At 60.2% G+C, this 15,288-nt stretch overlaps 1 protein-coding gene across 1 annotated transcript; it reads right to left on the bottom strand.

The window, feature by feature from the left end:
- Positions 1-575: 575 nt before the first annotated feature.
- On the bottom strand, positions 576-13,892 carry RBM42 (RNA binding motif protein 42). Its single transcript, XM_054052580.1, has 11 exons — positions 13,787-13,892; positions 12,983-13,076; positions 10,854-10,941; positions 9,737-9,799; positions 7,629-7,675; positions 7,533-7,592; positions 7,019-7,162; positions 6,289-6,450; positions 4,661-4,781; positions 2,184-2,378; positions 576-712 (listed from the first exon to the last, which is right to left on the bottom strand). The coding sequence occupies exons 1-11, from the start codon at positions 13,882-13,884 to the stop codon at positions 600-602; spliced, it is 1,185 nt and encodes a 394-aa protein (XP_053908555.1). The 5' UTR covers positions 13,885-13,892; the 3' UTR covers positions 576-599.
- Between the last annotated feature and the right edge of the window lie 1,396 nt (positions 13,893-15,288).

Raw genomic sequence — 15,288 nt, 5'->3', positions numbered from 1 at the left:
ACTCCCAGTTCAGTCCCAGTACCACCCAGTCCAAGTTGGATCCTTCCCAGTGGCGCCCAGTGACCTCCCAGTTCAGCCCAGTGCCTTCCAGTTCAGTCCCAGTACCACCCAGTCCAAGCCAGATCCTTCCCAGTGGCGCCCAGTGACCTCCCAGTCCATCCCAGTGACTCCCAGTTCAGCCCCAGTACCACCCAGTCCAAGTCAGATCATTCCCAGTGGCACCCAGTGACCTCCCAGTCCTTCCCAGTCCAGCCCAGTTACCTCTCGGTGGCTCCCAGTCACACCCGCAGTCCGAGTTCCCTCCCAGTCCCCTCCAGTCCATCCCAGTCCCCTCCCAGTTAAGCTCCAATCTTCACCCAGTCACCTCCCAGTCCTTCCCAGTCCAGATCAGATCCCTCCCAGTGGCTCCCAGTCCATCCCAGTCGAACTGATTTCCCTTCCAGTCCCCTCCAGTCCCTCCCAGTTAACCTCCAGTCTCCTCCCAGTACACAGCCCCAACCGTACAAAGCCTTTATTGCGCTTTCCAGTGCTCCCAGTTCCCTCCCAGTCCCTCCCAGTCCCCCCGCAGTGCCCCTCCCAGTCCCTCCCAGTGCTCCCAGTTATCTCAGCCCCAGTTTCTTCTTCTCGCGCTGTTTGCGCCTCACGACCTCGAGATTCCGATCTTTCCACATACTCTTCCGGAGTTTGATGGGACGGCTGCCCACGTACTTGCCTGCGGGGAAACTGGTGGCACTGGGAGGCACTGGGAGGGACTGGGGAGGGCACTGGGAGGCACTGGGAGGGACTGGGAGGGACTGGGAGGGGTTGAGAGTGCACTGGGAGGGACTGGGAGGGAGTGGGAGGGGTTGAGAGTGCACTGGGAGGGACTGGGAGGAGATTAGAAGGCACTGGGAGGGACTGGGAGGAGATTAGAAGGCACTGGGAGGGCACTGGGATGGACTGGGAGGGAGTGGGAGGGGTTGGGAGGGCACTGGGAGGGACTGGGAAGAGATCAGAAGGCACTGGGAGAGACTGGGAGGGACTGGGAGAAGATTAGAAGGCACTGGGAGGGACTGGGAGGGGATGGGAGTGCACTGGGAGGGACTGGGAAGGGGTGGGTGTGGAGTGGGAGGAGACTGGGAGGTACTGGGATGGACTGGGAGGGAGTGGGAGGGGATGAGAGTGCACTGGGAGGGAGGAGGTGGAGACTGGGAGGGACTGGGAAGGAACTGGGAGGCACTGGGATGGACTGGGAGGAAACAAAGGGTCCTGGAAAGGCACAAAGCACCCCCCACCGCAGTCCCAGTTTCCCCAGTTTAGCCCAGTCCAGACCCCTTTCCTCCCAGTTTGCCCCAGTTTAGCCCTCTTTCCTCCCAGTTTAGCCCTCTTTCCTCCCAGTTTGCCCCAGTTTAGCCCTCTTTCCTCCCAGTTTAGCCCTCTTTCCTCCCAGTTTGCCCCAGTTTCGCCCTCTTTCCTCCCAGTTTGCCCCAGTTTAGCCCTCTTTCCTCCCAGTTTAGCCCTCTTTCCTCCCAGTTTAGCCCTCTTTCCTCCCAGTTTAGCCCTCTTTCCTCCCAGTTTAGCCCTCCTTCCTCCCAGTTTAACTCAGTTTAGCCCTCTTTCCTCCCAGTTTAGCCCTCTTTCCTCCCAGTTTAGCCCTCTTTCCTCCCAGTTTACCCCAGTTTAGCCCTCTTTCCTCCCAGTTTCGCCCTCTTTCCTCCCAGTTTGACCCAGTTTAGCCCTCTTTCCTCCCAGTTTGCCCCAATTTAGCCCTCTTTCCTCCCAGTTTGCCCCAGTTTAGCCCTCTTTCCTCCCAGTTTAGCCCTCTTTCCTCCCAGTTTAGCCCTCTTTCCTCCCAGTTTGACCCAGTTTAGCCCTCTTTTCTCCCAGTTTAGCCCTCTTTCCTCCCAGTTTACCCCAGTTTAGCCCTCTTTCCTCCCAGTTTGCCCCAGTTTAGCCCTCCTTCCTCCCAGTTTAGCCCTCTTTTCTCCCAGTTTCACCCAGTTTAGCTCTCTTTCCTCCCAGTTTAGCCCTCTTTCCTCCCAGTTTAGCCCTCTTTCCTCCCAGTTTGCCCCAGTTTAGCCCTCTTTCCTCCCAGTTTAGCCCAGTTTAGCCCCCTTTCCTCCCAACCCGCGCCCCTCCGGTCCCAGTTTGCCCCTTTCCCCCCGTCCCAGTGCGTCCCAGTGCGTCCCAGTGCGTCCCAGTACCGTTCATCTCCCTCATGGCGCGCACGTAGTCGTTGGGGTCTTTGAAGGAGACGAAGCCGTAACCTTTGGTCTTTCCGGTGCGTTTGTCGCGGATGACTTTGGCTTTGAGGAAGGACGGATAACGGCCGAAGGCGCGAGCCAGGATGTCATCGTTCACCTCGTTGCCCAGATCGCCGCAGAAGATCCGGAAGTCGTCTGCGGACACCAACGGAGGAGGAGGAGGTGGAGGAGGTGGAGATGGAGGAGATGGAGGAGATGGAGGAGATGGAGGAGGTGGAGGAGATGGAAGAGGTGGAGGAGGTGGAGGAGGTGGAGGTGGAGATGGAGGAGGAGGAGGAGGTGGTGGAGATGGAGGAGGTGGAGGAGATGGAAGAGGTGGAGGAGATGGAGGTGGAGGAGGTGGAGATGGAGGAGGAGGAGGAGGTGGTGGAGATGGAGGAGGTGGAGATGGAGGAGGAGGAGGTGGAGGAGGTGGAGATGGAGGAGGTGGAGGAGGTGGAGATGGAGGAGATGGAGGAGGTGGAGGAGGTGGAGATAGAAGTGGAGATAGAGGTGGAGAAGGTGGAAGAGGTGGAGGAGGTGGAAGAGATGGAGGAGATGGAGGAGGAGGAGATGGAGGTGGAGAAGGTGGAGGAGGTGGAGATAGAGGTGGGGATAGAGGTGGAGAAGGTGGAAGAGGTGGAGGAGGTGGAAGAGATGGAGGAGATGGAGGAGGAGGAGGAGATGGAGGTGGAGAAGGTGGAAGAGGTGGAGGAGGTGGAAGAGATGGAGGAGATGGAGGAGGAGGAGGAGATGGAGGTGGAGAAGGTGGAAGAGGTGGAGGAGATGGAGATGGAAGAGATGGAGGTGGAGGAGGTGGAGATGGAAGAGGTGGAGGAGGAGATGGAGGAGATGGAGATGGAGGAGGAGGAGGAGATGGAGGAGGTGGAGGAGATGGAGGTGGAGGAGATGGAGGAGGTGGAAGAGGACACCACGGACATCAACAGAGATGAAGGAGGAATGTCCGGAAAGTGAAAGAGATGGAGGAGGTGGAGGAGATGGAGGTGGAGGAGGTGGAGGAGGTGGAGGAGATGGAGATGATGGAGGAGGAGGAGGTGAAGGAGGTGGAGGAGATGGAGATGATGGAGGAGGAGGAGGTGAAGGAGGTGGAGGAGGAGACAGAGAAGATGGAAGTGGAGGAGATGGAGATAGAGGAGGTGGAGAAGGTGGAAATGGAGGAGGTGGAGGAGATGGAGGAGGTGGAAGAGGACATCACGGACATCAACAGAGATGAAGGAGGAATGTCCGGAAAGTGAAAGAGATGGAGGAGGTGGAGGAGATGGAGGTGGAGGAGATGGAGAAGATGGAGATGGAGGAGATGGAGATGGAGAAGATGGAGGAGATGGAGATGGAGAAGATGGAGGAGATGGAGATGGTGGAGGAGGTGGAAGAGATGGAAGAGATGGAGGAGATGGAGAGGATGGAGGTAAATGGAGGAGATGGAGGAGGTGAAAGAGGACATCATGGACATCAACGGAGATGAAGGAGGAACGTGCGGAAGGTGAAAGAGATGGAGGAGGTGGAGGAGATGGAGAAGATGGAGATGGAGGAGGTGGAGGAGGACATTGCAGACATCAACGGAGATGAAGGAGGAATATCCAGAAGGTGAAAGAGATGGAGGAGATGGAGGAGATGGAGAAGATGGAGATGGAGGAGGTGGAGGAGGACATTGCAGACATCAACAGAGATGAAGGAGAAATGTCCGGAAAGTGAAAGAGATGGAGGAGGTGGAGGAGGTGGAGGAGGTGGAGATGGAGGAGGTGGAGGAGATGGAGATGGAGGAGGTGGAAGAGATGGAGGTGGAGGAGGTGGAAGAGATCGAGGAGGTGGAGATGGAGGAGGTGGAGGAGATGGAGGTGGAGGAGATGGAGGAGGACATTGCAGACATCAACAGAGATGAAGGAGGAATGTCCAGAAGGTGAAAGAGATGGAGGAGGAGGAGGAGATGGAAGTGGAGGAGATGGTGGAGGTGGAGGAGATGGAGATGGAGGAGATGGAGATGGAGGAAATGGAGGAGGTGGAGGAAGTGGAGATGGAGAACATGAAGGACACGGAAGAGAGAGAACAGATGGGAGATAGAAGAGATGGAGATGGAGGACATGGAAGAGATAAGAGAGATGGAGAAGGAGATGGAGAACGTGAATGGCAGAAAAGAGAGAGGAAAGATGGAGGTGGAAGAGATGGAGAACACGAAAGACACAGAAGAGAGATGGAAGTGGAAGAAATGGAGGAGATGGAGATGGAGGAGATGAAGATGGAGAGAACGGAGAACATGAAAGACACGGAGATGAAATAGATGGAAAAGATGAAGAAAACAAAGAAGGAGATAGGAAAGATGAAGGACGGGAAAGAAAGATGAGAGATGGAGGTGGAGGAGATGGAGGTGGAGGAGATGGAGAAGATGAAGGCGAGGGCAGAGCCGCAGGAGGTGCACGCACCGGCGTCCCACTCGAGCAGGCTGGGGTCCTCCCAGCTGCTGCCGGCCGCCGTGCGGATACAGCGCTTCAGCCGCTCCCCTCGGCCCTTCTTCTTGTCCTCCCCCGGAGGCTCCGGTCCCGCCTGGAAAGGGGAGGGGAAAACACCTCATCAGCTACAGCCACGCCCCCTCCGGTCATAAGCCACGCCCCCTCCCATAGAGACCTATGGACCCCAAGATCTGCCCATCAAGTGAGACCACGCCCCCTCCCATAGAGTTCAATGGGTCTGGGAGTTGTCAATCAAATGAGGCCACGCCCCCTCCCACAGAGTTCAATGGGCCTGGGAGTTGTCAATCAAATGAGGCCACGCCCCTTCCCATAGAGTTCAATGTGCCCAGGAGTTGTCACTCAAATGAGGCCATGCCCCCTCCCATAGAGCTCAATGGGTCTGGGAGTTGTCAATCAAATGAGGCCACGCCCCCTCCCATAGAGCCCTATGGACCCCAAGATCTGTCCATCAAGTGAGGCCACGCCCCCTCCCATAGAGCTCAATGGGCCTGATAGTTGTCAATCAAACGAGGCCACGCCCCCTCCCACAGAGTTCAATGGGCCTGGGAGTTGTCAATCAAATGAGGCCACGCCCCCTCCCATAAAGTCCTATGCAGCCATGGGTCTGTCAATCAAATGAGGCCACGCACCCTCCCATAGAGCCCTATGGACCCCAAGATCTGTCCATCAAGTGAGGCCACGCCCCCTCCCATAAAGCTCAATGGCTCTGAGAGTTGTCAATCAAATGAGGCCACGCCCCCTCCCATAGAGTCCTATGAACCCATAGGTCTGTCAATTAAATGAGGCCACGCCCCCTCCCATAGAGCTCAATGGGTCCGGGAGTTGTCCATCAAATGAGGCCACGCCCCCTCCCATAGAGTCCTATGAACCCATGGGTCTGTCAATCAAATGAGGCCACGCCCCCTCCCATAGAGCTCAATGGGTCTGGGAGCTGTCCATCAAATGAGGCCACGCCCCCTCCCATAGAGCTCAATGGGTCCGGGAGTTGTCAATCAAATGAGGCCACGCCCCCTCCCATAGAGCTCAATGGTATGGGAGTTGTCAATCAAATGAGGCCACGCCCCCTCCCATAGTGACCTATGGACCCCAAGATCTGCCCATCAAGTGAGGCTACGCCCCCTCCCATAGAGCTCAATGGGCCTGGGAGTTGTCAATCAAATGAGGCCACGCCTCCTCCCATAGAGCCCTATGGACCCCAAGATCTGTCCATCAAGTGAGGCCACGCCCCCTCCCATAGAGCTCAATGGTATGGGAGTTGTCAATCAAATGAGGCCACGCCCCCTCCCATAGAGTCCTATGAAGCCATTGGTCTGTCAATCAAATGAGGCCACACCCCCTCCCATAGAGCTCAATGGGAGCTCTTTAATCCCCTCCCAGTCCCTCCCAGTCCCTCCCAGTCCCCTTTATTCCCCTCCCAGTCCCTCCCAGTCCCCTTTGCTCCCCTCTGAGTCCCCTTTGCTCCCCTCCCAGTCCCCTTTATTCCCCTCCCAGTCCCTCCCAGTCCCCTTTATCCCCCTCCCAGTCCCTCCCAGTCCCCTTTACTCCCCTCCCAGTGCCTCCCAGTTCCTCCCAGTGCTCACCTCGATGCCGGGGGGTTCGGGGCGCTGGTTCCTTCGGGGGGGTCGAGGGGGTTGGGGGAGGTTCGGGGGGGCGAGGGGAGGGGCGAGGGGGGGGGCGGGGAGGCTGGGCCCGATCCGGGGCTCCTCGGGGGGGGGCGGTGCCCGCGGAGGGGGCACCTCCTCCTGGGGGGGGGGGGCAAGAAGGTCAGAATTGCCCCCCCTTAATTGCCCCCCCCATCATTTACCCCATATTTACCCCCCCAGACCCCAAATTTACCCCCTTAGACCCCATATTTGCTCCTCAGACCCCAAATTTGCCCCCCCAGACCCCAAATTTGCCCCCCCAGACCCACAATTTACCCCCTTAGACCCCAAATTTGCCCCCCCAGACCCCAAATTTATCCCTTAGACCCCAAATTTACCCCCCCAGACCCCAAATTTGCCCCCCAGACCCACAATTTAACCCCTTAGACCCCATATTTGCCCCCCCAGACCCCAAATTTGCTCCCCCAGACCCACAATTTAACCCCTTAGACCCCAAATTTGCCCCCCCAGACCCACAATTTGCCCCCTTAGACCCCAAATTTGCCCCCCCAGACCCCAAATTTGCCTCCCCAGACCCACAATTTAACCCCTCAGACCCCATATTTGCCCCCCCAGACCCACAATTTACCCCCTTAGACCCCAAATTTGCCCCCCAGACCCCAAATTTGCCCCCCCAAACCCCCCCCGCCCCAGGATTTGCCCCTACCTGGGGTTTCTTGGCCGGGGGGGGCGCGTAGACGGTGGGGGCGGCTTGGATGACGCTGGGGTTCAACTTGGGGGTCCCCAAAGCAGGACGGGGGGCGGCCACCAAGGGGGATAAAGGGGGGACCGGACCCCCCCCTCCACCGACCTTTTGGGGGGGGGGAGGGGGGGGATGTCAGGGACCAGTTTAAACCAGTTCCTCCCATATTTCCACCCCCCCACTCCCCAATTGCCCCATTAACCCCCCCATTTGCCCCCCAACTCCCCCCCATTTCCACCCCCCCACCCCCCAATTGCCCCATTCCCCCCCATTTCCACCCCCCACCCCCCAATTGCCCCAATCCCCCCCATTTCCACCCCCCCACCCCCAATTGCCCCATTCCCCCCCCCATTTCCGCCCCCCCAATTGCCCCATTTCCCCCCCCACCCCCCCAATTGCCCCATTCCCCCCTCATTTCCACCCCCCCACCCCCCAATTGCCCCCCCATTTCCGCCCCCCTCCCCCCCCCCAAACTCACGGGAGCCGTGGGGCGCAGGGTCCCCCCGAGGGGGGCGATGGGGGTCGGGGGGGGCGGCCTCTGCAGGGGGGGGGGCAGCAGCAGGGGGGGCGCGGGGGGGCCCAGGGGGGGCGGGGGGCGCAGAGGCAGCGCCCGCGGGGACGCTGGGGACAAAAAGAAGGGGGGGACGGGGACACACAGGGGGTCAGAGGGGACACAGACACAACCCCCCCATTGTCACTAACCCCCCCATTGTCACCCCCCCATCACCCCCATTGTCACCCCCCCATCACCCCCCTTGTGAGCCCCAATTGTCCTCTATTGTCCCCCCTTTGTCACCCCCATTGTCTCCCCTTGTCACCCCCCTTTGACCCCACCTGTCACCTCCATTGTCCCCCCTTGTCCCCACCATTGCCCCCCCTTGCTACACCCCATTGTCCCCCCCTTGTCACCCCCATTGTCCCCATTGTCCCCCCATTGTCCCCCCTATTATCTACGCTTTGTCACCCCACTGTCCCCTATTGTCCCTCTTTTGTCACCCCCTATTGTCCCCCCTTGTCGCCTACTGTCCCCACCATTGCTCCCCCTTGCTACCCCCCCATTGTCCCCCACTTGTCACCTCCATTGTCCCCTATTGTCCCCCCACTGTCCCCTATTGTCTGCCCTTTGTCACCCCCACTGTCCCCATTGTCCCCTATTGCCCCCCACTGTTCCCCCCTTATCACCGCCATTGTCCTCTATTGTCCCCCCTTATCACCCCCATTGTCCCTCCTTATCACCCCCATTGTCCCCTATTGCCCCCAATTATCCCCCCCTTATCATCCCCATTGTCCCCTTTATCACCCCCCATTGTCCCCTATTGTCCCCCCTTTGTCACCCCTGTCTCCCATTGTCCCCTATTGTTCCCCTATTGTTCCCCCTTATCAACCCCATTGTCCCCCTTATCATGCCCATTGTCCCCCCTTATCACCCCCTTGTCCCCTACTGTCCCCCTTTCCCTACTGTCCCCCTTTGTCACCCCCCACTGTCCCCCATTATCCCCCCTTATCACCCCCATTGTCCCCCTTATCACCCCCATTGTCCCCTATTGTCCCCCACTATCCCCCCTTATCACCTCCATTGTCCCCCATTGTCCCCCTTATCACCCCCATTGTCCCCTATTGTCCCCCCTTATCACCCCATTGTTCCCTACTGTCCCTCTTTGTCACCCCCCATTGTCACTCCTTATCACCCCCATTGTCCCCTATTGTCCCCCTTATCACCCCCATTGTCCCCCCTTATCACCTCCATTGTCCCCCATTGTCCCCCCTTATCACCCCCATTGTCCCCTATTGTCCCCCCTTATCACCTCCATTGTCCCCCATTGTCCCTTTATCACCCCCATTGTCCCCTATTGTCCCCCACTATCCCCCCTTATCACCTCCATTGTCCCCCATTGTCCCCCCATATCACCCTCCCATCCCCTATTGTCCCCCCTTATCACCCCCACTGTCCCCTATTGTCCCCCCTTATCACCTCCACCGTCCCCTATTGTCCCCCCTTATCACCTCGATTGTCCCCCCTTACCACCCCCACTGTCCCCTATTGTCCCCCTTTATCACCCCCATTGTCTCCTTATCACCCTCATTATCCCCTATTGTCCCCCCTTATCACCCCCATTGTCCCCCCTTATCACCTCCATTGTCCCCATTGTCCCTCCTTATCACCCCCTTGTCCCCTACTGTCCCCCCTTCCCTACTGTCCCCCTTTGTCACCCCCCATTGTCCCCCCTTATCACCCCCATTATCCCCTATTGTCCCCCTTTATCACCCCCATTGTCCCCTATTGTCCCCCACTATCCCCCCTTATCACCTCCATTGTCCCCCATTGTCCCTCCTTATCACTCCCACTGTCCCCTATTGTCCCCCCTTATCACCTCCACCGTCCCCTATTTTCCCCCCTTATCACCTCGATTGTCCCCCTTATCACCCCCATTGTCCCCTATTGTCCCCCTTTATCACCCCCATTGTCCCCTTATCACCCCCATTATCCTCTATTGTCCCCCTTATCACCACTGTCCCCTATTGTCCCCCTTTATCACCCCCATTGTCCCCTTATCACCCCCATTATCCCCTATTGTCCCCCCTTATCACCCCCATTGTCCCCCCTTTGTCCCCTACCGTCCCCCCTTATCACCCCCCCTTGTCCCCTCCCAGTATCTCCCAGTATCCCCCAGTATCCCTCACCGCTTCGCTGCAGGACGTGGGGGACAAACGCCGGGCGCAGGACGGGCGGCCGCTGTGGGGACACTGGGGACACGGCCACCGCCCAGTTGCCACCAGTTCAAACCAGTTTGGACCAGTTTTCCCCCCCAATTCAGACCACTTCGGGCCTCTTTGATCCCAGTTTAACCCCTTCTTTTACCCAGTTTACGTCACTGAAAGCACTGGGAGTGGACTGGGGAGCACTGGGAGGGGACTGGGGGATACTGGGAGGCACTGGGAGGGGACTAGGAGGGAACTGGGGGATACTGGGAAGCACTGGGAGCAGTGGGAGGGGACTGGGGGAGACACTGGGAGGCACTGGGAGCAGTGAGAGGGGACTGGGGGGGATACTGGGAGGAACTGGGAACAGTGAGAGGGAAGTGGGGGGATACTGGGAGGCACTGGAAGGGGACCGGGAGCACTGGGAGGCACTGGGAGCACTGGGGGGGGATACTGGTGGACACTGGGAGGCACTGGGGGGGGATACTGGGGGACACTGGGAGCACCTGAAGGGATTGGGGGGGATACTGGGGGGCACTGGGGGACACTGGGAGCACTGGGGGGGGATACTGGGGGCACTGGGAGCACCTGAAGGGATTGGGGGGCATACTGGGGGGCACTGGGGGACACTGGGAGCACTGGGGGACACTGGGAGCCACTGGGAGGAACTGGGAGCACCTGAAGGGATTGCGGGGGATACTGGGGGGCACTGGGAGCACTGGGGGGGTATACTGGGGGACACTGGGAGCCACTGGGGGGAACTGGGAGCACCTGAAGGGATTGGGGGGGATACTGGGGAGCACTGGGGGGGTATACTGGGAGGCACTGGGAGCCACCGGGAGCACCTGAAGGGATTGGGGGGGATACTGGGGAGCACTGGGAGCACTGGGGGGTATACTGGGAGGCACTGGGGGGTATACTGGGAGCCACTGGGAGCACCTGAAGGAATTGGGGGGGATACTGGGGGGCACTGGGAGACACTGGGAGTACTGGGGGGGAACTGGGACGACCTGAAGGGATCGGGGGGGGATACTGGGGAGCACTGGGGGGGTATACTGGGAGGAACTGGGAGGAACTGGGAGCACTGGTTGTCACCCACCTGGGCCCACGAAGGGGACAGTGGGGGTCCCCATGGGGGGGGCGGCGGTGGCGGCGGCGGCAGCGCGGGCCTCCAGGCTCTGCTGCACCTGCGGGCGGCAACTGGGTGAACTGGGAGCACTGGGAGGAACTGGGAGGGCATTAGAGGGGACTGGAAGGGAACTGGAAAGCACTGGGAGGGACTGGGAGGGATTGGGAGGGACTGAAAGGGCACTAAAGGGGACTGGAGAGAACTGGGAGGCACTGGGAAGGGGCCGGGAGGGAATTAGAGGGGACTGGAAGGGAACTGGGAGGCACTGGGAGGGACTGGGAGGGAGTTGGAGGGGAATGGGGAGGGACTGGGAGGGCACTAAAGGGGACTGGGAGGGACTGGGAGAAACTGGGAGGGACTGGGAGGGCACTAAAGTGGACTGGAGAGAACTGGGAGAAACTGGGAGGGACTGGGAGAGAATTAGAGAGGAATGGGGAGGGACTGGGAGGGCACTAAAGGGGACTGGAGGGAACTGGGAGGCACTGGGAGAAACTGGGAGGGACTGGGAGGCACTGGGAGGGCACTAAAGGGGACTGGAGGGAACTGGGAGGCACTGGGAGAAACTGGGAGGGACTGGGAGAGAATTGGAGAGGAATGGGGAGGGACTGGGAGGGACTGGAGGGAACTGGGAGGCACTGGGAGGGCACTAAAGGGGACTGGAAGGAACTGGGAGGCACTGGAAGGGACTGGAAAGCAATTGGAGGCAAACTGGGAGGGAACTGGAGAGAACTGGGAGCTGCTGGGAATGAATTAAAGAAGGACTGGGAAGAACTGGGAAGGAATTAGAGGCAACTGGGAGAGAACTGGAAGAGACTGGGAGGAACTGGTAAGCACTGGGAAGGAACTGGGAAGCACTGGGAGGAACTGGGAAGGAAATAGAAAGGACTGGGAGGAACTGGGAGGGAACTGGGAGACACTGGGAGGGAATTAGAGAGGAACTGGGAAGGACTGAAGGGAACTGGGAGGGACTGGGATGGAATTAGAGGGAACTGGGAGGGGACTGGAATTACTGGGAGGCACTGGGAAGGGACGTGGGGAACTGGGAGGGACTGGGACGTACTGGGAAGGGATGTGGGGAACTGGAGAGTATTGGGAGGAACTGGGAAGCACTGGGGGACACTGGGAGGGACTGGGAGGCACTGGGAAGGGATGTAGGGAACTGGGAGGGACTGGGAGCTACTGGGGTTACTGGGAGGGGATGTGGGGAACTGGGAGGGACTGGGAGCTACTGGGGTTACTGGGAGGGCATGTGGGGAACTGGGAGGGACTGGAAGATACTGGGGTTACTGGGAGGGGATGTGGGGAACTGGGGAGGACTGGGAGGCACTGGGAAGGACTGGGAGGCACTAGGAGGGGATGTGGGAAACTGGGAGGGACTGGGAGCTACTGGGGTTACTGGGAGGGCATGTGGGGAACTGGGAGGGACTGGAAGATACTGGGGTTACTGGGAGGGGATGTGGGGAACTGGGGAGGACTGGGAGGCACTGGGAAGGACTGGGAGGCACTGGGAGGGGATGTGGGGAACTGGGAGGAACTGGGAGCTACTGGGGTTACTGGGAGGGAGGGGATGTGGGGAACTGGGAGCTACTGGGGTTACTGGGAGGGGATGTGGGGAACTGGAGAGTATTGGGAGGGACTGGGGGACACTGGGAGGGACTGGAAGGCACTGGGAAGGGATGTAGGGAACTGGGAGGGACTGGGAGTTACTGGGGTTACTGGGAGGGGATGTGGGGAACTGGGAGGGGATGTGGGGAACTGGAGAGGACTGGGAGCCACTGGGAAGCACTGGGGGGCACTGGGAAGGACTGGGAGGCACTGGGAAACTATGTGGGGAACTGGGAGGGACTGGGACGTACTGGGGTTACTGGGAGGGGATGTGGGGAACTGGGAGGGACTAGGATGGACTGGGAGGGGACTGGGGGCACTGGGAGGGGACTGGGAGGCACTGGGAATAGATGTGGAGAACTGGGAGGGATTGGGACATACTGGGGTTATTGGGAGGGGATGTGGGGAACTGGGGAGGATTGGGAGGTACTGGGGGGCACTGGTTTGGACTGGGACCCGCGGGGTTACTGGTGTTACTGGGAGCACTGGGGCACCTGCTGGTAGGTGTTGGTGGCGATGATGGGGCGCAGGACGGGGGGGTCGGGGGGGGCGGGGGGGGGCGCGGCCCCCAACACCTCCTGCTCGAACCTGCCGCAAACCAGTTCAAACCAGTTCACACCAGTTCAAACCAGAACCTCCCGCTCCTCTCCCAGTACCCCCCCCAGTCCCTTCCCAGTCCCTCCCAGTGCCCCCCCAATCCCCTTCCAGGGCCTCCCAGTGCCCTCCCAGTGCCCCCCAGTCCCCTCCCAGTGCCTCCCAGTGCATCCCAGTCCCCTCCCAGTGCCCCCCAGTCCCCCATAATCCCCTCCCAATCCATCCCAGTCCAAACCAGTGCCCCCCAGTCCCCTCCCAGTGCCTCCCAGTCCCCCATAATCCCCTCCGAATCCATCCCAGTCCAAACCAGTGCCCCCCAGTCCCCCATAATCCCCTCCCAATCCATCCCAGTGCCTCCCAGTCCCCCATAATCCCCTCCCAGTCCATCTCAGTCCCCTCCCAGTGCCCCCAGTCCATCCCAGTCCCCCATAATCCCCTCCCAGTGCCCCCCAATCCCTTCCCAGTCCCTCCCAGTCCTCCCCAATCCCCTCCCAGTGCATCCCAGTCCCTCCCAGTCCCCCATAATCCCCTCCCAGTCCCCTCCCAGTGCCCCCCAGTCCCTCCCAGTCCCCCATAATCCCCTCCCAGTCCCCTCCCAGTCCATCCCAGTCCCCCATAATCCCCTCCCAGTTCCTCCCAGTCCCCCATAATCCCCTCCCAGTTCCCCTCCAATCCCTTCCCAGTCCCTCCCAGTCCCCTCTCACAGCGCCATCTCGGCCTCCATTTCCTTCAGCCTCTCCTCGCCGCTCTTTCCCGCTCCGCCCCCGCTCCCGCTCGCTCCCAGCGGCGCCGCCGCCGCCATCTTGGAAGCCGGAGGAGGCCGAAGCGTCACTTCCGGTCTCACCGCCTCCACTTCCGGGCGGGGGGGGCTGTTAGAGAGAGGCGCGCGACGAGAGTCTCGGCGGGGGGGGAGGGGGGAGAGGCGCGCGGTGATGACGTCACGAGGCGGGAAAACACAGGCGCACAACCCGGAAGTGAAGGCAAAAAGAAGCGCAAAACGTTCTTTATTGGGGGAAGGGACGGGGGAGGGGCTTAAAAGGGTGGAGGAGGGGCTTAAGGGGAGGGGCGTGGCTTAAGAGGGCGGAGGAGGGGCTTAAGGAGGGCATTAGCGTTTGATCTCGCTGTAAAGGTCGCGGCGGCCCTGGAGCTCCTGGGGGGGGTTAATGGTCACATGATCGAGTGTCACATGATCAAGGGGGTCATGTGATCAAAGGCCATGTGACATCCCCAATGTACCTGATAGGCGGGGTCCGGCTCGGGGGGGCGGGGCTTGGCGGGGGCTGCGGGAAACCAGTGCTCCCAGTTAACTCCAGTGCCCCCCCAGTTCCTCCCAGTTAACCTTCAGTACCTCCCAGTGCCCCCCCAGTACCTCCCAGTTACCCTTCAGTGCCTCCCAGTGGCCCCCCAGTACCTCCCAGTTAACTCCAGTGCCCCCCAATTAACTCCAGTGCCCCCCCAAGTGCTTCCCAGTTCCTCCCAGTTCCCCATCAGTGCTTCCCAGTCCCTCCCAGTTAACTCCCAGTTACCCTTCAGTGCCTCCCAGTGACCCCCCAGTACCTCCCAGTTAACTCCCAGTTACCCTTCAGTGTCCCCCCAATGCCCACCCAGTTCCTCCCAGTCCCTCCCAGTTAACTCCAGTACCCCTCCAATGCCCCCCCAGTCCCTCCCAGTTAACTCCAGTGCCCCCTCAATGCTCCCCCAGTACCTCCCAGTCCACTCCAGTGCCCCCCAGTTACCTCCAGTGCCCCCTCAATGCGCCCCCAGTACCTCCCAGTCCCTCCCAGTTAACTCCAGTGCCCCCCCAATGCCCACCCAGTACCTCCCAGTCCCTCCCAGTTACCTCCAGTGCCCCCCCAGTAACTCTCCAGTGCCTCCCAGTTACCCTCCAGTGCCTCGCAGCCCCTCCCTTCCCCTTCCAGTCCCCTCCCGGCCTCTCCCAATCCCCTCCCAGTGCCTCCCAGTGCTCCCAGTCCGTACCCCTCCCCAGCCAGAAGGCTCCTCCCGCGATCACGAGGGTGAGGGCGACGTCGGCCACCACGATGGCGGCCACGGGCCCGGGGCCGGGGGGGCAGGGGGGGCAGCCTGGCGACCAGTCACACCAGTGCCTCCCAGTTCCCTCCAGTCCCTCCCAGTTCCCCCAGTCCTCCCAGTTCCCCCCAGTCCCTCCTGTTTCCTGCCTTTTCCTCCCAGTGCTTCCAGTCCCTCC

The sequence above is a fragment of the Cuculus canorus genome, chromosome 35, assembly GCF_017976375.1.
Source record: "Cuculus canorus isolate bCucCan1 chromosome 35, bCucCan1.pri, whole genome shotgun sequence".
Taxonomy (NCBI): Eukaryota; Metazoa; Chordata; class Aves; order Cuculiformes; family Cuculidae; genus Cuculus; species Cuculus canorus.
This window is presented reverse-complemented; position numbering and strand designations above follow the sequence as displayed.